The 21,290-nt window shown below is 50.8% G+C and overlaps 7 protein-coding genes across 7 annotated transcripts; 2 read left to right on the top strand and 5 right to left on the bottom strand.

Annotated features, from left to right (window-relative positions):
- Positions 1-142: 142 nt before the first annotated feature.
- On the top strand, positions 143-764 carry N7484_008728 (cytochrome c oxidase assembly factor 1 family protein; the record flags this gene model as incomplete). Its single annotated transcript, XM_057119115.1, has 2 exons — positions 143-601; positions 675-764. The coding sequence occupies 2 exons, from the start codon at positions 143-145 to the stop codon at positions 762-764; spliced, it is 549 nt and encodes a 182-aa protein (XP_056968670.1).
- A 254-nt stretch (positions 765-1,018) lies between these two features.
- On the bottom strand, positions 1,019-1,991 carry N7484_008727 (mitochondrial 54S ribosomal protein uL3m; the record flags this gene model as incomplete). The annotated part of the gene is made up of 2 exons (XM_057119114.1): positions 1,019-1,119; positions 1,202-1,991. 2 exons carry the CDS (start codon positions 1,989-1,991, stop codon positions 1,019-1,021), a joined length of 891 nt encoding a protein of 296 aa, XP_056968669.1.
- A 595-nt stretch (positions 1,992-2,586) lies between these two features.
- N7484_008726 (uncharacterized protein) lies at positions 2,587-3,354 on the top strand (the record flags this gene model as incomplete). The annotated part of the gene is made up of 2 exons (XM_057119113.1): positions 2,587-3,139; positions 3,200-3,354. The coding sequence occupies 2 exons, from the start codon at positions 2,587-2,589 to the stop codon at positions 3,352-3,354; spliced, it is 708 nt and encodes a 235-aa protein (XP_056968668.1).
- Positions 3,355-3,736: 382 nt separating this feature from the next.
- On the bottom strand, positions 3,737-7,108 carry phoC (uncharacterized protein; the record flags this gene model as incomplete). The annotated part of the gene is made up of 5 exons (XM_057119112.1): positions 3,737-3,952; positions 4,025-6,715; positions 6,769-6,819; positions 6,876-7,004; positions 7,100-7,108. The coding sequence occupies 5 exons, from the start codon at positions 7,106-7,108 to the stop codon at positions 3,737-3,739; spliced, it is 3,096 nt and encodes a 1,031-aa protein (XP_056968667.1).
- A 1,720-nt stretch (positions 7,109-8,828) lies between these two features.
- N7484_008724 (uncharacterized protein) lies at positions 8,829-10,049 on the bottom strand (the record flags this gene model as incomplete). Its single annotated transcript, XM_057119111.1, has 1 exon — positions 8,829-10,049. One exon carries the CDS (start codon positions 10,047-10,049, stop codon positions 8,829-8,831), a length of 1,221 nt encoding a protein of 406 aa, XP_056968666.1.
- Positions 10,050-11,702: 1,653 nt separating this feature from the next.
- Positions 11,703-13,941, bottom strand: N7484_008723 (uncharacterized protein; the record flags this gene model as incomplete). Its single annotated transcript, XM_057119110.1, has 3 exons — positions 11,703-11,949; positions 12,011-13,660; positions 13,721-13,941. The coding sequence occupies 3 exons, from the start codon at positions 13,939-13,941 to the stop codon at positions 11,703-11,705; spliced, it is 2,118 nt and encodes a 705-aa protein (XP_056968665.1).
- Positions 13,942-16,056: 2,115 nt separating this feature from the next.
- N7484_008722 (uncharacterized protein) lies at positions 16,057-19,201 on the bottom strand (the record flags this gene model as incomplete). Its single annotated transcript, XM_057119109.1, has 2 exons — positions 16,057-19,131; positions 19,184-19,201. 2 exons carry the CDS (start codon positions 19,199-19,201, stop codon positions 16,057-16,059), a joined length of 3,093 nt encoding a protein of 1,030 aa, XP_056968664.1.
- Positions 19,202-21,290: the final 2,089 nt, after the last annotated feature.

Genomic DNA, 21,290 nt, shown 5'->3' with positions numbered 1-21,290 from the left:
GAAGCCTAGTAGTGAACAAAGTATACAGTGCGAAAACACAAGTGACGTCGAACCATGTTTGCTTTGTTTGGTTAGCGTCGGGAAATCCCAAAACTACAACATCCGATCTTTCTCTCCAACATAGCGCTCCTCAATTCCTACAATGCTCTTCCTCCGCTCTCTACCCCGGCGCACTGGGCCCATCCGGTTGGGTCTCTCTCGCAATGCTCCTCGCCGCACCATGATCCCTGCCCCTGGTCCGAACACGGGCCCATTGATGGAACGACGGGCAGACCGAGAGCTCCCCAACATCCAAAATAGCCGCCGTTGGATGCGAACATTCCCCTTCTTCGCCGTAGCAGTGGGTGCTGCCATGCTTGGTATCTTCAATTACCAGAAATCCTCGTCGAGTGTCGTCAGCAGCACACTATACGCATTGCGGACATCTCCCCAGGCCCGCGAGATCTTGGGTGACGAGATCTACTTTGCTCAGCAGATCCCGTGGATCAGTGGAGAAATGAATCAATTACATGGGCGCATTGATATCTCGTTCTGGGTGAAGGGCACCAAGACTCAGGGCAAGATGAGGTTTAGAAGTATCCGGCCGGACCGGATGAGTTACGTGAGTCAATACTCTTCTCAAGGGTGTTCTTCCACTCAGTCCAAGTCTGGCTTTTGCTAATTACTCTATACAGTTCCGCACCGAGGAATGGAGTCTGGAGACCGAAGATGGAACCGTGGTGCAGTTGCTGGATAGCGACACTGATCCCTTCCGTCAAGAGTGAGGGATAAGTCGAGGTGTGGGAATTGTACAAATACAGCTTCTTGTGCATTGGGAACCGGCGTTTTAGGGATAATCAACCCAGGTATTACTTGATCGAATGCGACGTTTGTGGACGGAGAATACTCCAGGAGTCGAAACGAAAAGTGGAACAAAAAAACTAAAGGATATCATTTGTTGTATCATATACAAACGCCGCTCAAGTTAACAAGTATTGCGCGAATGGTGGTGTAGTAGTACATGCTTCTCCCTTCCAACTTAAGCAGTGGCTGCGGACTCAACTGGGGCAACCTCGGGCCACGGCTTCTTGATCGCATCCTGAATTCTCACATTGCATCCCTTGGGGCCGCTGACAGCACCTGTACAATCAGAATCACATTAGTAAATTTATTGAAATATCAGAAAAGGGCAAGAGACTAGGAGGGAATGTATAGATCTTACCGCTCACGACCACGATTCCAGCTTCAACATCAACCTTCATGATCTTCAGGTTCTGAACGGTATTCTGGTTGTTACCCATATTTCCGGCCATCTTCTTTCCTGGGTACACACGAGAACCACCACCCTGACTGGGACCAGCAGAACCCAACGAACGGTGGGTCAAACTGACACCGTGACTACGGTCCTGACCATGGAAGCCGTGTCGCTTCATAACACCAGCGAATCCTTTACCCTTGGTATTGGAGCGGGCGTCCACAAACTGGCCTTCCTGGAACCAACTGGCACTGACGCTCTGGCCCACGGGAAGCAGGCCAGACTCATCTTTGACCCGGAACTCGAAGACATGGCGTTTGGGCGAAAGACCATTGGCCGAGAAGTGGCCTAGGAGTGACTTGGTAACATTGCTAGGGTGCTTCCAGCCCGAACCAATCTGCACGGCATAGTATCCATGCTTTTGACGAGTCTTATGCGAGACAACCTCAACGCGGTCCATTTGTAACACGGTACAGGGGGTGCGCTTTCCGGTTTCTGGGTCGAAGATAGCGGTCATACCCTTTTTGGTTGCGATGACACCGGTTCGGAGGGGAAGGGAGTTTGCTTTGCGGCGAAGAGCTGCTGTCGATGTCGACTCAAGGACGGGCAGGCCGGGACCGATATTGAAGCGGCTGGGTTTGGGAGTGTTGAGGGATTTGATGCCGAAGTTTCGTATGGAAATCCGGGGAATGGTCAATTGGGTATCCCATAGGGGCGAGGAAAGCTGGAACAGCTTCCCTGGTAGGCGGGGCGACATGATGTGGTGGGTTGCAACTTGGGAAGTTTGGCAAGTTGCGTCTTGCGGACTCGAAGTTTTTGGCCGGTGGATGAGTCAGCAGATCGGCATGACCTCCAACACTATGTACATAACAACATCACTGCTACGTAGGAGGTAGAAAGGGATATAGTTGTGTTCAATCTCGCGGTACTCTCTATATACTTGATGTATTATTTACTGATCTTCATATGCCATATACATGGGGGAATAACTCACAAAGTTCAAACACTGGAGGTATTTGGGGCATAAAGCTACCTAGATATACGTATTGCTAGACATTGTATAGTCTTTCTCTCCAAAATAACTTGAATCCATCAAATCAAAACTGCGAGAGACTGGTAACAGTATTCAAGTCTATACCATCATGATCAGCCGGTCAATCCATTTTAAGTCCGAGCCGCATGCATGATCGGACCGGAGCGGCCGAAGTCACCGGCAGAGGATCGCCCCGATCTCAGTGGAAAAAAAAAGAATCTCCGATCAACAAATCTCGGACTCCCCCCCTTCCCCCTTGGATTATTGCCGCCCTATTCTTATACTCAACATCGGGAGCATCTTTGACGAATACAGCCAAATGTCCTTCCGACCTTCCCTCCTCTCGCGATGGCTCGCGCAGGCCGAGCTCATGAGAGCCGCACCCGCGTACCGACAGACCCTATTCATCCTCCAACGCCAGCCATCCCTCAGCTCTCAAGTATCCCAAACCATGCGCCGGTCCCTGACAACGGCGACGAACTATACCAGTCGTGTGATGCCACGATCGCGGCCGGGACTGCGATCGGTGCAGCTTCCCAGACAAAGGACAAACCGGCGCTTCAACTCGGGATCTTCGAGCAATGCGTCCGAGCCCTCGAAGGAGGGTGGCTCGGTATCGCAACGACTACGCAAGTTGTCTCGCGAATACGGTTGGGCTGCACTAGGTGTTTATCTGACATTATCGGCCTTGGACTTTCCGATCTGCTTTGCGGCTGTACGGCTACTAGGCCCCGAGCGAATCGGCCATTACGAGCATGTGGTGGTGCAGTCGGTGAAGAATACATTCCCGTCAATCTGGCCTGAGACGAAGACGGAGGGTGAAGAGGACGGTAGCCTTGTTCAGACAGAGGCATCCAAATATGAAGAAGCTAGTAGGTTCTTTCCCTCTTAACATATATCGAACATTCCATCTCATGATCTGCTCGCATTAGGTATATGGACACAGCTTGCATTGGCATATGCCATCCACAAGAGTGTCTTCATCTTCGTTCGAGTCCCATTGACGGCGGCGGTGACCCCGAAAGTTGTCCAAGTACTGCGCAGTTGGGGCTACAACATTGGAAAGCGCAGGCCCAAGACTCCCTGAGAATAGGATGGTCACCTATAAAGCATAGCGAGAAGAATCGGTGTTTGTGATATTTGGGAGTAACATTGTACATTAGCCATTTTAGATCTAATACCGGCGCAGACGCCCTCCCCACTCAATCTACAAGATATGATACAACTCCTCCCATCAGAAAGCCATCTATCCCAGCGCCATGAGACCAGAGAGCAAAGAGAGAAAAGAGGAAATAAATCAGGGAAAATGAAAAACCAGGTACACAAACCAAGTATTCGCATTAGAACTCGCTGGGAAATAAATGATCCGCCCTGATAACCGGTCAAGAAAACAAAGGAAAATCATGAACATGAGAGAACGGCATAAGGCTACTCAAATCTCGTTGTCTTCGTCTCAAGGGGGCATGTCCTCACATGTCAATCATGTCGTTGAAGCGGAGAACGCCGTTGGCTTTCATGGCACCGTTCACCCCATCGGGCATGCGGTAGGCCCATTCAGCCACACCGACAGCGCTGGCATCAGTAAGAGAATTCCTGCGGTCAGGCTGGCCTGCCTCGTCGGATGTATCAGCCACCAAGACAAGGCCAAGTTCTTTGATTGTCTCCACAAGTGAGGGAACAACGTTCTATAGCGGCGGTTAGCCAATAACTCAAGCAACCCCTGAGTTTCTCAAGAGTGAGGGACAGGTAGAACGTACAAGAAGACTAGACCGGCAAATCAAGCCCATGAAGTTATTAGTCTGAGCGATCCGCGCAGACTCCTTAATCGACATAGAGGTGCGACCGCTACTGTTGACATCAGGAAGGGTGTCCACATTGCGGGCCAGATCTCGAATCTGTCCCAAATCATTGCAAAGAAGAACGGGGTCTAGAGAGAGAAGAGAGTTAGCAATGATGACTTTGGAATGAAAAGCCACCAGGGAATTCAAAAGCCTACAATTAGGTTGCTTCCAGTTCAAGGCAGTGCAGATGTTGGGGTTATAAGAAGTGAACACCATAGACCGCATGAAATCGGGGTTCTTGTCGCGAGAGACGCGCGCATGGTGGAAGACGACAGTCAAAATCGCATCAGCAAAACTGTTGACATCGGCTAAAGAGGTCATCTCGAGAGATTTTTCTTCGGCGCTGGACGGATAGAGAATAGAAAGGTTGATGTTCAGACCCTGGGGCAATTCCTGCAGAACATCTTGTAGGGACATGAACGACTCTGCTAGAAGACGATGGGCCTGTGGCATATCATTGAGCGCCTGAGTCTTCAAGAACTGTATAATTTGGGATCGGTTGACACCCCTCTCCGCGCCAATAGCCTGGAGTTGCGCATATGTCAAATGACAGACTGGAATGTCGATTCCATGATGGTTAATGAGGAACTGAGGGTAGAGCACCGGCACCCGATCCCGTGTCAGTTGCACGAACAGTTGAACATAGTCCCCTGATAAGCTGGAGCCAGTGACCAACCCGTTGTGCTCTGAGTCGATGGCACCAGTCGCCTTCCAGTACGTCGCAAAGTGGGTGATCTCCAGAGGATCACCGTGATACGGCTTGATGACTTGGAAGTTGAACTGCAGTTGACCAATAGCCCGAAGGCGAGGATCAAAGAGAGGAAGGCAGCATGAACCTGTGCTAGATCTCTCGGCACGGAACGTTACCGGCAAGGCCACACTCTTTGCGATCACTTTAGAGCCAAAAGTAGGAAAGATCTCGAAATCCACCGCGAAGGTGTCCAGGTTGTCCACATGGAAAGATATTGTGCGAGAGTCTTCTTGAATGGGGAGCATTATGGTACGAGGAATCAAGTCAGACAGCTTGGACGAGATAGTCAGCCGGGCGGCTGGGTGCCGGCCAGCCTGGTCGAAGATGATAGACCCGGTGTTCCCTTGGTCAAACAGTAGCTGTACAAAGACCTTCTTGTCAAGGAAGTTGTGGCCGTAGCGTCGTAGAGGGATGATGGGAGGGGGTAAAGAAAGATCAGGAATGCCATCAGCAATCTCCATCTCAGCAGAGCCCGCTCGTCTCCCATAGTCCTCATCCATGGAGCTAGATTGCGGGATCTGGAAGCCATTCAACACATCAAGTGGTCGCTGTGAAGGGGCATCATTCAGGGGTTGAGCCCAGAGGAGAAGCATACACTCAAGATGCCCTTCCCAGGCAGCGTAATACATAGCAGAAAGACCCTTTTCATCTGCGATCTGTGAATCTACACCAAGCTCCAGAAGTGTCCGCAGACACGGTACACAACCCTCGCTTGCCGCGTGGAACAATGGCGTCCATTGGTATAGTTTGTCCCTTTGGTTCAAATCAGCTCCGTGTTGCTTCAGCAAGAGAAGCAGATCTGGTGATTGCGATGCCCGAGCTACCATATGTTGAGGGTAAAGACCCTCCGCATCTGGCAGCAGCCGGGCCTTTCGCTCCAGAAGCATCTGCACAATGGATAATGATCCATGCTGGCAGGCAAGATTCAAGGGAATATGATCCGATTCTGATGCTGGATCGATGCGAGCATTGCTAATCAGGACCTGCTTCGCACACGCGAGTTGACGTTTCACGATGCTGTGGATGAGAGGGGTGAAGTTATCGTGATCCATTATATCCACTGTCTGCGGGCCTACTGCCAGTAGGTCCCGGACCATGTCCACACGACCGTGCATACATGCGTAGTGGAGGGGAATTCGCCCATAAACATCGGATCGAGCAATATCAACCGATGCGGCAATTCCCGCCTTGAGAACAAAGTCTCGTCCAGAAATGGCGGCTTCGTGAAGGCAGTTCCGCTCATTGATATCATCCTCGGCATGAACGTCAACCAATTTACTCTCCAGGAGGAGAGCGAGGACCTCGTCAGAGAATCCATTGATGGCCGTCAGGAACGTCCGCGTGGCTCGTTCTTGCGCATCGGGGAATGACGCTAACTTGCTTAGCCACTCGCGCAAGTTCTGTAGATTTCCCTGTGAGGCAGATTGTAATATTTGGAGGTCCAGCTCCTCTTCCTCGGTACCAAATACAGGGGCTGTCCCACGCTCTGTGGGCCGCGACATATCAAATTGTATGTTCTCGCCCTCGGCCCAAGCCTCCAACTCCAACCGGGCTGTAGTTGCTCGATCTGACAGATCTCGAAGAACCTCCCGATTGAAACAGGGTTGCACTTCGACTGCGCGCTGCAGGTAGAGTTCCTTCATCCGGGATTTAGATGTCTTGTCCCATTTCTTCAAAATCTTGGATGCGGCAGTCTCATTGATTTCCACAAACTGCTGCAATTTATTCAGGTCGCCATCGAATTGTTGGAAGCCCTCAAATAATGCCATGAAGTTGGATGGAGCTTTGGAATTGGAACTGGTCCGAGACTGAACCACGCGCTTCTTGTCGACTAGGGTTTTGAGACGTAACGAGAACTGGTGACCGGATCAGTGGATATTCATCTACATGGAGGGGAAGCAATATTTACCTCGGACTCTTTCTGTAGGTAGAATGCATTGACTTTCTCAATCTCCCGTTCCTGATTTAGTTCCGTTAGTCACCGGCAGGTAGTAATGAGGAGCTTCCTGAACTCACCAAGCGGAAAAAGAACACCTCTTTGTTCGCTCGAAGCGAGGCTTGCGGGTCCAGAGTTCCATCCTGAGCAATTTCTTCGGGGGTCCTTTGGGCTGGAATTGTCGGCGTGGCACTCAGTTGCTTGATCAGCTGCGGGGGGTATTAGCCGTGAGCCTGAAGACCACTGCGTCGATTGGGCTGTAGAGGTAATCCCACCTTCTTTAATGCCTTGTAATTAACGAAACTGGCCGCATATTCGGGAAGATCAAGTTGCCGGCGCTGAATCTGTTTGCCGAACTTCCTGCGGGAGGGTCAGGGTCTCGGTTGCGCACTGGAGGCGGGAACTGTCACTCACATCTTTACGGGCTCTCAGCTGGAGAGCGTCGGCTCACAGGGGATGTCAATCGTGGAACAGAATCTGGATGCTCACGAGGGGTGAGGGGTCGGGGAATTCTTAAGAGTATTGGGTGAGGTGAGGTAAGGAAGAAAGAAGAGGAGGGGAGGGCTGCTAGGCACCCCAGACAGAGGACCTCGAGTCAAGTGGGCAGAGGGGGGGCAACAGCGCGACGGGTGGGGAAAGATTATAGTGGGACAGCTGTACTCCGTAGTGTCACCAGAAGGCGTATGACAGGAAGAGAGAGATATCCCGTTTTGGCGCATGTATTCCATTAAGCGTAGAGGGACATCGAGTGCTAGGCGGGGGGAGTTTTTCGAGAGTTCAATCCCTTTCAGAGTGGTACATTCCACGAAAGTCAGAGATCTCAGGTACTGGCTCTTCTTGCTGCAAAATGAAAACGAGCCAATCAATCCGAGTTGAGGCGTTTCCCGCGATTTCCAAAAACTGAAGGAACGAGGTTCAAGAGGTTAAAGCTGGTGGGGAGCTTGGACCGCCAATCACCGTGAACAGCGGGCGCACGTTTCGGGACGACAGGATATGAGTTCAGTCTCCACAGTACGTGGAGGGACTTGCAATTTGTATGGGCTAGCCATACATAACACAGGTACCTCAGAAGTATCTCAGTCCCCCTCATAATTTATAGTCATATATGCCTGGTGGGCTAATTAGATGCCCACTCCGTGTTATGACTGGGTAAGGCGTAGTAACTAACTCAACTAAGTAGTTCACTCATCAACTAGCATTCGGAATTCGGAATAGTATTATCGTGGACAAAAGTACCCCCTGACCCTAGAATGGACCTAACATGAAGGTGATTAAGGAGTTTTTGCTATTGCTGTGACCAAGCATTGATTAGTTATATGGCGCGAATGAAGCATTATCTTGCATTGACTTGGATCCAGCTAGCAAGTATGGTCTTTGAACTTCAGGAACCCGGCATAGATATAGCATTCTGTCTGGAATACACTTACTATATAACACGACATAAAAATGGGTGAGATCCAATCAACAGCTTCTACTACTACGTTTTAGACACAGATGAATCGGGTGACTCCATTTCTTCGGGTTCAAATATACTTTGAAAAGTACAGAAAAAGTGAAATCACAACTCCCTATACCCTACTGACTCAGTTTCTGAGTAGCAGGGTACAATGTACATGCGAAGGGAGAAAGAGAGAAAGAGAACCAGAACAACGACGGGTATGGTAGAAACCAGATGCGAGGGATATATCAAACAGATCGGGAAAACAGAAAAGAAAAGATAACGAGGAAGCATGACGAACCAAACAGGGGAAAGACAAACCCCCCCAAGCCTATTATGAGAAAGGGAGAACTAAGAGGTTACAGGGTCAATAAACACATGAGGAAGAGAAAATTGACCACGCCGGGAACAACAAGGGCACCGGGCCAAGATTACAAAGGAGCCCATAAAAGAAGGAATGGAATCGGCGGTGGTTCAAAAGAAAAAGGAAAAGAAAAATCGAGAGAGAGAATGGATCAGGTCGGAAAAAAGCCGAATTTTTTGGGAAAGGCAAACGATGATCGTGTGGGTTTGGAGATAATAATATCGAGGCATCTTAGAAGTTCTGAGCGATTCCGGCATTCCCTTGTCGAGGGTAGACACCTGGGTTCTCAATACGAGTGTTGCGGCGCGCTTGGACATCACGGATCACAGGCTGGTAGGAATCATCCCCGTAGGCACCATGCCCAGTCATCTCTCCGTAGTAAGGGTTATCGCTATAGTAACCGCCTGACGGGTGTGCAGCAGACATGTGACTCTCCTCGGACGCCTCTGATCGGTTAGCCGCAGAGTAGGCAGACGAAGCATTCGAAGCCCCCCGGTGAATGTCTCCATTGCGGTTGTTGGCCGCTACGGGGGCTGCACCCAGCACCCCAATTGGTTCAACAATCTCTCCGGAGTCTGGTCGAACTCCGTCCGAATACTGCACAGTGCCCTCACTGGGGGTAGCGTTGTGGTGGTACTGGCCACTGCCTTCAGACATGGCCATTCCCATTCCGCTGGAGAGGTTGGTCGAGGCCTTGCGGCCAGCTGATGTGGTTCCCCAACCACGGTAACCAGACGAGGTATCATCCTTGGGCGCCACACTACCGCCCATACCGGGGAAAGTCGCGTCATTGTTCGGGTTGAAGCCATACTCTTCCACTTCTTTGCGACGCTCCTCCTCGGCCGCCTTCTTAGCCTTGCGCTTCCGCCAGAAGAAAATCGCGGCGAGGGCGATCAGTGCCACAGAGACGACGGGGACAACCACCGCAACCGCAATGGTGCCGCTGGCGGAGAGGCCACCACCACTTCCGGTAGCTGCGCCCGTTGAGGTCGACAGGGCCGCCGTGTTGGATGAGGCCGAATCGATCGTGGAGGCGTGTGTCGTGACGGCCCCACCGGTGGCAGTCGAGGTAATGTAGACTGTGGTCGCTTGTTGGGATTCTGAGCTAGAGCTGCTGGTGGTCGGCTCACTCGTGGTGCTCGAGGTGGTCGAACTGGTGGATTCGGAAGAAGTCGTGGTCGTATAATCTGTCGTAGAAGTTGGGGCCGCCGTGGTGGTGGGCTCGGTCGAAGTGGTGCTTGTACTAGTGGAGCTGGTGGAGCTGGTGGTGGGCTCGCTGGTGGTGGTGGCTGCGGCGCTAGACGTTGTTGCTTCTGTTGCACTGGTCGTCGTTGGATCCGCTGCGCTGGCACTGGTGGCCGTCGTCTCAGCAGCCGTCGTGTCAGTGGCACCAGCGACGACCGCGCCCACGCTGGAACCAGCACCGGAAGCCCGCTTTGCTGCCGCCGACATGGTGAAAGGGTTTAATATGTTGTTCGTAGCAATTGTAAGATTCGAGATGGTGGGTTGGTCGGGATGTCGGGAAACCGATCGGATCGGATCTTAAGTCGAGATTACACTTCCAATCTCAAATGAAAAGCGCGGAGTGAAGTATCCAAAGAAAGTTCATATATCGACCGAATAACGAGTGACGGGCGATTCGAGTGAAGACGCGTTTCAAAGAAGGAAATTGGGGTCGGTCTCTGGAGAGATGGGGGTGGTTGTTGGCCTCAGGGGGTTCAAGTCGATGGGCAGAGTAAGCATCCGGTGATTTGGAAAAGCAGAAATGAGGAAGACTCGAAGAAAAAGAAAAGGTGCCCCAAATCACCGAATCTAGTCGGGAGCCATGAGATGGAAATGTGTGAAAAGGGAAAAACGGGGCAGTGAGAGAGAGAGAAAGTGGAGAGAATTGATTACGCTCCCGGTCGAGATGGAACGGTATCCGCATTCTTAGTGGTATGGTCGTATTAATAGATTGAATCCACTGCTTGCATCACTACATCTGGTTACTCAAGGTAGCATTATGATTATTATGATCGGATTTACTTCTCGAAATTAGATCTATCCCTGGATCCGGCCATGCGACCGGTTGCCCTTACTTGACGATGTTGATGTTGATTACCTAAGTCACTTGTAGTCGCTTACCGAAAAAGTGTAATCGTGAATACCTTGAGGAGATTCCATCAACAGAGTCACCCTACGAGTTACTGCAAATAGAGTTCGAGTTCATCGATCTTAGTCTCTGCATCGTATCCTGCATAAGAAAGACCAAACAGAATGCTCGACATCATGATGCAGCGCGGATTCAGTTGCCACAGAGAGACGATCGATGATTGGACGATACAAAGGGTAGGCTCAACGGTTTCCAGGTTTTTCCTTTTTTTTTTTTTTTTAGCAGCAATTTCATTCGAGGACCAAGGTTCGCTGTTTTGGTTCTTGTTTCGGTACACAATGATAGTCAAAATTCATCTGGAGTATTATATTGTACGATGGATCTAAGCATTGAGGTTCATCTTCACTTCGCGTACAAGGCCAGATCTCAATTTCCTCCATGCGGGACCTGCGTAACCAGAAGCAAAAGGGGGAACGGGGAATCTCCACTGTGGCTCGACTTACGTCCTCGTTCTAGTCGGGTCCAATCACCATCGAATCTTGGGACCTTCTCATTTATGCTATTGCGAGGCTTCTGGACTCTGTGAAAATAAAGATTCGTCTAGCAGTGACGACGTCAGTGGTCTAGAAGTCTACACAGAGTGAAAACAGGAAAGAACGTGGTCGATCGGAGTCTGGACATAGGTCCAGCTCCGCCAAATTGGATTGCAATGCATATATACAGCCAAGCAAGGGACATTGCCGTACAAGAATATTAAATTCAAAACCTTGTGACGTACTGCAAGAAAAAAGCTTCAAACCATCATCTATTTACGCCGGGACGAAAATTCCAAGAATGTGAGATAAAGAAACAAATCCGGGAAGAGGGAATGCCAATGAGACCGTCCTCCGCTGCAGAGAGCACCGGGAAACTATGTTGAAAAATAGAAAAGGAAAATGCAGGTCATCACAGGTGTCCTGAACGAGAAGTACAACACCAAAACAACAAGGTCGTGACAAGGAAGGGCAGAGCTTTTATCGCGTCAGGTCCATAGTCGGGCGCAAGCTGGTCATCATGTCATCCCGGGTGCCAACCACTCCGGCCGGCAGACGGCTGACCCGATAGTTACCCATGCGAATGTTGTTCTGGTGGGTGTTAGAGATGCCGGTCCGATTGCTGCGAATGCTACCGGCGTCACTGCCACCACCGTCCTGGTTCTTGAACCGGGGAGGCGGGGCAAAGTCCAGACTCGTGAATGTGCCGGACTTGCGCAGGGCATGACTGGAGAGTATGTTAGCTGAGGATCAAGAACACGGAAAGCTGTTAAGCGAGAAGGTCTTACGGGCTGGGGATCACAGCAAGATCATCGAATGACGACATCAGGGGAGTGTGAGCGCGGAGCGCAGGGCTGTAAGGTTGCATGCCTCCAGTAGGCGTCTCGGGACGACCTGCTTGTTGATCGCGGAAGTTGTGGCCCGGGGCAAAAGCCGCTGCAGTCAGAATGGAATCGTCATTCAACATGTGCGGTGTGGGCAGAACTTGAAGCGGTGCCGGTGGAGGCATTGGTCGACGGGGGGCCTTAGGACCAGGTCCTCGCCCAGAAGCAGAGGAGAAGGCACGAGGCCCGGGGCCACCAATGCCACCGGCGGAGTTAGTCGCCATATGACGGGCAGCTCCTTGGAATCGGGGCGGCATTCGAGGTGGAGGAGTCATGGCCCGGCGGCCTATTGGCTCAGCAAACGGAGCAGGGGGGTCTGCATCGTAGTAATCCCCATTTGTTGGGTCATAGACATAGCCGCCACCCTCGTAGAATTCGGGACCGTAGTCTTCGTAGTAAGTGGTCTCCCGCTTGCTATCGTCGAAGTACTCCTTATAGAAGGAGCGAATCCGGTTGGCACGCTGCTCCGGGTTGTCGGCTGGGTCCTCTGGGGGCAATGGTCGGACACCGAGAGTCAACCGGCGGGTATCACGACGAGTGTCATAGACAGGATCCAGGGTTTGGGGTTCATCTGGAAGCTCTGGCATTTTCTTGGATTCCTGCTGATGTTCCGCCTCCTCAGCACCATGAATATTCACCTCGGGGATCACCAGTTCTGACTTGCGATGGTCATCACCATAGTCACTACTGGTGATATCGCTGACTGGCAGGGAGATACGAGGAAGCTGCATGCTGGGCGCCTGAGCAGGTTCAGCCTGGTGAGATTGCATCGGTTCTGACAGCGGGAAATTGGGGCGGTCCTCATAGAAATTGTTCGAATCGTTGCCGTGCGCATTAGCAGGGGTGTCGAAATGAAGCTCTGATGCCGAGTTGAAGTTGAATTGAGGCGCCGGTAAATTAAATTGGGGTTCTGGGGCTGGAGGCGAGGCCGTTCTCTCATGGATATTGGAATCACCAGCAGGGCTGCCAAGAGCCACTCCGTGTGCTGGCTCATTATGCTCCACGGGATAAGGCGTCATACCCGGAGTCGGTCCAAGATAGTCCTGGTGTAGATGCGCAGAAGGGGGCGACGTTGGCTCATTTGAAGGGCCACGGTGCAGAGGTGGTGACGAGCGAGACATCCGTTGAGCGTTCCGGAGAAGGCCCGCGTTAGGCTCCTCTGCGTTACCAAACCGAGTTGACCCTGCCACACTAGAAGCATCATCCCGATTTCTCGGGAATGACCTGACGGAGGCGTTGTCATTTGTGATAAATGTGGCGGGGCGGTACTTGTCATCGTCAATCGATCGAGAGATGGAATGTATGGAATCTCGAGAGCTGTGAAGACCCGGGGGCATCAGATAAGGATAAACATCGAGAGAGAGCCCCTTAGCATGGCTAGGTTCCATCATCTGGGGCATTCCATTGGGGGCTTTTTTCTGCCGGTGAGGGTTCACATCATCTAGGCCGAAATCTAGAGATTTGTGCTTATCATTCGCATCCTCATGTATCAACTTTTTCACGTGTCTCCTGTGAAGGATGATAAAGACTATGATAGCACAAATAATAGGAACACTGATGAAAGAGTCAGTCGTTGATCCCGGAGCTTTATTTACCACGGCAAGAAAAACCTACCCTGCACCGAGCACTACGGGCAAAACAGTCGTATCCAAGTTGCTGGTAGGTTTTTCGGACGATGTTGAGGTTGATGTCGAGGTTGATGAATCGGCTCGCACCACCAGAGAGGGCAAGCCCCCCAGGTGAGTTGTGGTCGGGACCAAAAGTGGCAGTCGATGGGAGGGTACCACATCCCGTCGAACGTGCCCCATCACCAGGTTGGTATGATGGTGAGGCATGTTGGGAGTAAATTGAGCGGCTCCGCTTCCAGCACGTCGGCCGACAACGTACACCCACACAAATTCCGGAAGAGAGATGAAGTTTAATTCGAAGTCATTTAAAATTCACAAGAGCCGATATTGGAGAATCGTTTGAAAGAGAAGAGGTTCGGTAGATCGAAAAGATTCGGGGCCAGGTTAAAGGAGTGAACAGGACAATCGTCCTTGGGATCAAAAGAGTGGCGGCCAGCAGCCAAGAGTGAATGAATGAGGGTCGGGGAGAGAAACGAGAGATGAAGGAGGAAAAGGAAAAAGAGGAGAAGGGGCGAGACTCTGAAGTCTGTGTGGCGTATCATACATACAGTACGGGTTTCTTTTCGAATCTCCGCACTTCAATGGTTCATCAGGTTCCCTGGAGGCAAAAACAAAACCACAACCCAAAACATAAACAAAAACAACCCTTGATCTCTCTGTCTTCCTCGCCAAGTGACTACCTTGCCAGACATTAATCTTCGTGCTGTCTCTCATGATGTCGTTGTCATGTCTTGGGTTTCTGTCTCAACAGCTGCAAGGCTCCTTTTCGGATGGAGCCCCTAACGCGGGTGGTGTCAGGTACCGACCAATCAGAGGCCCCCTGCCCCTGAACCGGAGATGAAAGTCCCAAGCGTGACCTGTACTATCTGTACAATCTATACGTAATATTCCAAGGTTCCATCCCCGGTGGGCAGCTCGCCTGATTGGACGATTAACGTTCGAGAAATCTATTTTCAGGAAGTCCACAGTATAGATACGGATACGCATCCATCCCCCTTTAACTAGATTGAGTCCACCAACGGCTTGTTTTCTTTAGCCCCAGCCATGGGTAAAGCCACCCCCATGATATGTAATCATCGCAATGTTTTAACCTGAGACATTGGAATGGCCCTCATTTTAACCCGTCATTCTTTCTTCCCGTCCCGCACCATGAGCTTGGCAGGTCGGGAACCACAACCGGATAATCCTCGGTCCATATGGAATTGTGATCATAATACTGTGTTCTGCGTTGGTTGTCAGTGAGGAAATTACACTAGATATGAGCGGTCAAGGTCTAAAAGCCTTTCGCCTATCTGTTGGCCTCCAGGGCTGCTATCAGTCCGGACCTTGACAATATATATTGTCCGCCCATATCGGACTAGTAACAATATGGATCCACCACCGTTCTCGTTGCATATTCAAATATGGTTGGGAAACTTGGAAACATATAAAGATTGAATTTGTGGTGACCTCAGACCATCGAGAATGGCGAAGCAGACTCACGGGAGGTAATGATCTACTTGTTAATTTGAAGACCGACCGGCAAGCCTGTGTCCTCTGATACTCTATTAATTTACTCGTGACAAAAAAGTATGTACTGTTGCCAATCTATATCATTGGGGGCACCAAAACTTCAAATTAACATACTGAAACGGGACACGGCCAAAAGTAAATGTCTAGGGAAAAATGCTCTATATCCTGAATTGGGATTTGTAAGAAAAAAATACTGTACTCCAAATGGTGGACTTGAATCCAGGTACAAATAATATGCATGACATTGAGCCTCATTGGGTTTCATGATTAGGTCTTCGTTCTCAAAAACATCATCACAATGCAGATCATATCGATCAACAAACCTCCGTGATTATTAGAGCGCAATTATGAAGTATGAGCCGCGCAAATATGCAACAAAGGTGAAAGGAAAGGAGCGGTGACGCTGAGGTAGAGAGAAAATAAAAGAAATCGACATGACCTCCGAGATGCTGGTACAGGCTCAAGAGCGCAGCTGTATAGTGCGTGCACGATGGAGAGAAGGTATGGTAGAGCAATGTACATGAAAAGGAAAAAGTTGTACAGAGATGCAATGGCTTTTTGAGGCGCCTGTTAGGGAAGAAGATAAAGTCGTTTGCTCGGAGAGCATGGTGAAGAGAATGGTAACTGTGGACAAAATGGTGGGTTGGAGGTATCGAAGTAATGAGGCTGACAAGAGATCGCTGAAACTGGAGATTTACCAAGTCGACTCCAGGCCCCGTTGAGGTGAACATTAGTCGGGGTATAGGTATGGGGTATCATTGAGGCCACGATGACAAGGGCTGGGGCGTTCACAGGGAAGATGGAAACCGATCAGTGCATCTCGGCTAATTGAGCCTCAAAATCCGCAAAGTCATCTTGAGAGGGTTGGTCGAAGATTCGTCGAAATGGGGGATCGGAGGGAAATACATCTTCCGGGTTGGTATCGACACCCTCGGCCTTTCGAATCACCTCCTTCAAGGCACGAGTGACCACCCCGGCGCGAACCACAAGATCCCTTAGAGAGGATGTATCAAACGGAAGCTTCTGAGAACGCGAGGAAGGAGTGATCCGAGGTAGGGTCGAGCTCTCGGGGCGTTGACTAGGCTGGAGAACGTCCAGTACAGACTTGGATTTGGGTGAATTTTTGGAAAGTTGCTGGAATGGCGAGCCATACAGCTGGCTTTCTTGCTGTGAGGAGTTCTCGTGGCTTGCCTTGGGTGGGTTGAAAGGTGGAGGGGATAGAGAATCTGGTTGCGGAGGGCTGCCTTGCCATGAAGCTGTACTGTTGTACTTCGACGAAACATTCAGACCTTCTTCATCCGAATCATCAAAACTGAAAGTGAGCGAAGAGGGCGAACCGGGAGGCGAACGACGGTCTTCATCCTCGTCGATAGTAGCCAAATTAACGATCCCTTCCGCTTCCTTCCACAACTCACTCGACGGTCCACCCAAAAGGCCCAAGACACTTGCTTGGTGTCTCAACCGCTTCAATTCCTCCACCAACAGCGTAAGTTCTTGTACCTGACCAAATTGGCCTCGAAGGCTGGCCTGGCGCTCCAAGATGGCCTGTGGAACTGCCATGATTTGGGAAGGCCCTTCTGACACAGTCGTCTTGGTATCTTGACTGGGAGTAGCCTCCTCGGCGTCATCCTCAAAGTCAAAATCGCTGTCCCAGTCCTCACTGACGCCCTTGCTACCCAGACCCCAGGTGCCAAATTTACCCGAAGTCTGACGTGAATCACTTTGGGCAACTTCTCGTGCCACGGGCACACTTTGGCTCCGAAGGTGAATTGCCGAGGGAACCTTGCGACACGCTGCTCGGCTGCCTCTATCGAGGCCATTCTGCTTCCCATGTACCGTCCTTGGTCGGGCATCCGAGTCTGACATGTCACGATCAGTCCGCGACTGCTCCGACCAGTCGAAAATGTTCATCTTCTGGCTAACGTGCAACTCGTCGCTGGGGGAGCTCGACAACATGGCAGGAAGACCAGAGCAGTTCTGCTCTGATAAAGGTATAGCAAGGGGTGAATAAGGACCATCTTTTTCACCACCCAGTGGTCCGATCATGCTACACGTCTCATCTTCATCCCCAGACAGAGAAGCAATATCGTTGATGTGGACAGGGGCCGCGGGAAGAAGTGAACCCGAGAAAAGTGGTGGATCTCTTTCCATGCGAGATGCGAAGGAGCCACGCGGGAGAAGATCTTCCAGGGTCGTGACTTCCTCATTAGAGAGTTGCGTGCCTGCCTTGTCAAACATCGTCTCGATGCGCAGACCTTTCACTCCGTCCCCATTGGTCCCACGCGTTCGAATTGAATCCCAATAGTCTGTCATCATATCGGTCTCGTATTCATCACTTGACGTGAATACACGTGTGTCATCGGAGCCAATTACTGTGGAGGGTGGATCTGATGCGGTGATTGAGTGCCGCTTCGGACGACGACGTAGAGAAGAGTACGTATTGCCCTCCGGTCGACAGGAATGCTGCCAAGTTGACAAAGCAACCGCATCCGAAGTCAACGGTCGTTGTCGAGACATACCAATGGTATAATCTTGCGACACCGATCGAGGCCCAGCCTGGGACTCCCTCCCGAAGCTGGATAGTGATAGCCCCGGCGGCGAAAGAGCATGTGGCCGACGAAAGACACTAGGGTCAGTAATATTCCGTCGTTGCGGTAGTGCTGGGGGTGAGCCTGGGATTGCTTTCTCTAGCCTCGAAAGCTCTGACCGTGGAATAGAAAATGTTCTTCCTTTCACACGCTTCAACGAGCCACCACGGGGCCGCCCAATGATCGGAGTACCAGATGCGGTTACAGTGTTCACCACAATCTTCTTAGGCTCTATATCATTCAAGGAATAAGAGTGCTTGTGAATCCTTTTTTCCGGTGGAGGGGTTGGTAGAGGAGTGATTTGGTCGACCGCAGGGGTCTCAGTCTGGAATGGATTACGGAACACCACCGGTGTGATAGGGGTAGTTTGTTGATCCAATTGCGCAGGGGCCTTGGTTGTGATAGTGGTTGCAAGGACTAGGGCTGGTAAACTCTCCTGATCGGAAGTTATTCGTCGCACACTGGCAGCCTTTGGGTTAGTCGAAGGCACTTTTCGCGCCAACTTTTCAGACAAACCCTCAGATCTTGGGTGAAAGTATGGCTTCCAATCCTCTTGAGTCTGGATTTCGAACTCCTCGATCGCCGGTGATTCAACCGAGTACCGGTCCGAGAAACGTGAATCAAAATCGGTAACAAGAGGAGACTGCAATCGCATGGTTTCCGACCGCTGGTAGCTGGTGGCCGGTCTGCGCAAACCTGGTGTGGTCGAAACAGATGTGTTGACGAAAAGAGGTTGTACATTGGAATGTTGTGAGGACATGCGCTTAACCAGTTTGTTGGGAGACCTGCGTTGGCTCTGCGGACGCGGGAAAATAGGGCTTGCAGATCCACTGAAGGACGGTGTTACAGGACTATTGGTCAATGGGCTTTCACTTTGAAAGGATGCCATTGACAATCGTCGCAACCAACCGGTGGAAGGTCGCCGAGAGTGCGACTCAGCTGGCTCATTTTCTGGAATGCGGAGGGGTGGGTTGGTCAAGGTTTGACCACGACGACGAAACCTGGCTGCGCCAAAGGACAGCGATGCTCTTCTTAGGTCCGGCCCTTGGGATTGATTACCCCGCGAACTATCGCTGCCGGTTTCATTTTCATTAAGTGTCCAAGTCGCCCCCGCGGGGTTCGGTCGTCCCGATCGAGAGGTTTCGGGGCGAACATCGACTGGCGTTGATTCAGTGAGTTGAGGCAATGGTTGATCGTAAGGCAAAGTCTTGCGCCGTAAAATACTTTGTTTGGTTCGTTCGACCCGACCGAGTGCGAGACCAGAGGATGCAATCCCGATGGTGCTCAGGGCACAGAGCTGAGCGAACACGTTAGCTCCAACAACCACTCCTCGAGGGGGGGGATCTTACCGTGGATATGTGATCCATCCTCAGAGGTCACTGAAAAGAGTGTCAAGCACCCTCCAGCTTAGCTCCGCAGGGTCGAGAATCCTTGTGAGTGACATCCCATATGGTTGCGCGAGGAGGGATGCCAAAGGATTCCGTAGATGCTGCGCCAGGAACCGTAAAGAAGAAAGGAACGTGTAAACAAATATAGCGCACAGTCGACCCTGTAAAGAAAGAGAAAAGACCAGGGACGATGACGAGCGAGTGTGGAGTTTGGTCAACAACAACAACGCTTCGGGGGATTTTAGCGCTAAACTCAGCTGGGGCCAATTGGTCACGCTAGGAGCAAGTCAATATTGTCACGCAGGGAGTATCGTCATCAAAAGAAAGCAAATAAGGAAAATCAGAACAACATTGTAGGGAGTTCTGTTATAATCATATACTGCTTTGTTGTTGTTGTTTATTTTCAAAGTTATATTTGATTTTTTATTTCTTATTTTTTTTTTACCTACTTCATCTCGCATATGCCCTCTGTACACACTCTCTCTTCTCCAATCCATCCTCCTCCGACCTCCCCCACTCTGACAGAATTCCAAAAAAAACCTGCGGGCGATTGCACGACTTATTTGACGGTGAAAATGCGGACCCCTTGCGGCTCACATTGCATCTGCTCGTGTCCAGACCGAAAACCGATACGGAGAAGTCCGCGAGTGGATGCGAGTGGCTGTGAACCAAGGGAAATTCGGCGCGCAAGAAAGGAAAAAAAGCCATGCGATCCATGTATTCCCCACATCACTTTCGTTTCGGCTGGCTGAGATCGCGTCGGCCCCCCTCGCCTTCCCAGGATCGTTAGTCGCGCGATCGCAAGGGCCCCAGTGCGGCCGATCTGTGTCCACCGGTTGGACGAACGGTTCCCAGAGGGAAAACAAAAAACAAAAACAAAAACAGAACCAAAAAAAAACAGGGCCTTGTTCTACACCCAGCTGTGCCAATGCCCAGTTCTGAAACAGCCCCTCAAACCAGGCCCCCCAGAAAAACCCTGGGAGACAGCAACGCTCTTGCGGGGCATATGCCAACGGATTCACCAGTTTCGTGTTTTCCTTCTCGAAGCCGGATATCCACTCGATCCATTATTTCGAGTGCTGATCCCTCCCGAATCGCTTGCGTTGTTTCCCCTCCCCCTAATTAAAAAATTAGATATGGGCCCTGGAAAAGTTCGGAACTCAAATGTTATCTCGCAGAATCCTGGCAAGCTTTGATCCATATCGTCATACCCTCCACTTTGCAAATGAAAGGGGGGAACCTGCCGTGGGTCAAACGCGACAGTCGGTTCCTACTACCGACTTAGGGTGGATCGAGCTCCAATTTGCACTGATTGCCGCGTTGCAGCGAGTTTTTTGTTGGTTTAATCTATTGCCTCCAAGGCAACCTGGAAAACCCGGACAACCCGAGTCGATCGAACTCATCTGAACCCTATTCCTCTTTTTTTTGATCGGCACAACCAACACCTCGGGTCCACTGAAGCTCTATTTCTCCATAGGATTGAGGTTTCACTCTGCCCAGTCATGTTGATCTTTCTTTGGTTAATAAGCTTCCTCGAGCTTTGTTGACGTGTTTACCACCAATGTGGTGCAGTCTCCTGCAGGTGATCCCTTCTACGCCAAATGACCAAAGCCAATCGTCACTCGACAAGAGGTCTTTCGACCCGGTCGTATCGGTCTGGCCTGCATCCTGCAGCCAGGAACCGGGTAACCCTTGCACTACTTGCTGTCATCCTAAAATTTGGTAAAGCCACCGTTGAGTACTGAGTATTTTCCGATTATCTCCCAAGGTGACCGAAAAACGCTCAAATAATTTTACAAGGTAGAGGCTGGTGATATCCTGCTCGATAATTGGAGCCTCTAGGGGTTGCAAAAATAAGCGTATAAACACCAACAATTGTAAACTACTAATGCGCAAGATCTCTTTGGAAGGAGCTGTATCGGAGTTAAATGTTAGCATGGAGAGCCGCAGAGTTCTCCACTCCTGTAACTGTCTAGCTGCAACTAAAATGGGTCTTAGCTATCGGATCCGCTCGTTTCTTGGATTTTGAATGCCAATCAAGATTGAAGGTGAAACATGGGATTATCAT

This window comes from Penicillium longicatenatum, assembly GCF_028827895.1.
Source record: "Penicillium longicatenatum strain IBT 33135 chromosome Unknown contig_6_segment0_segment0, whole genome shotgun sequence".
NCBI lineage: Eukaryota > Fungi > Ascomycota > Eurotiomycetes > Eurotiales > Aspergillaceae > Penicillium > Penicillium longicatenatum.
Note: the sequence above shows the minus strand (reverse complement) of the source record. Positions and strands in the feature narration are given on the sequence as shown.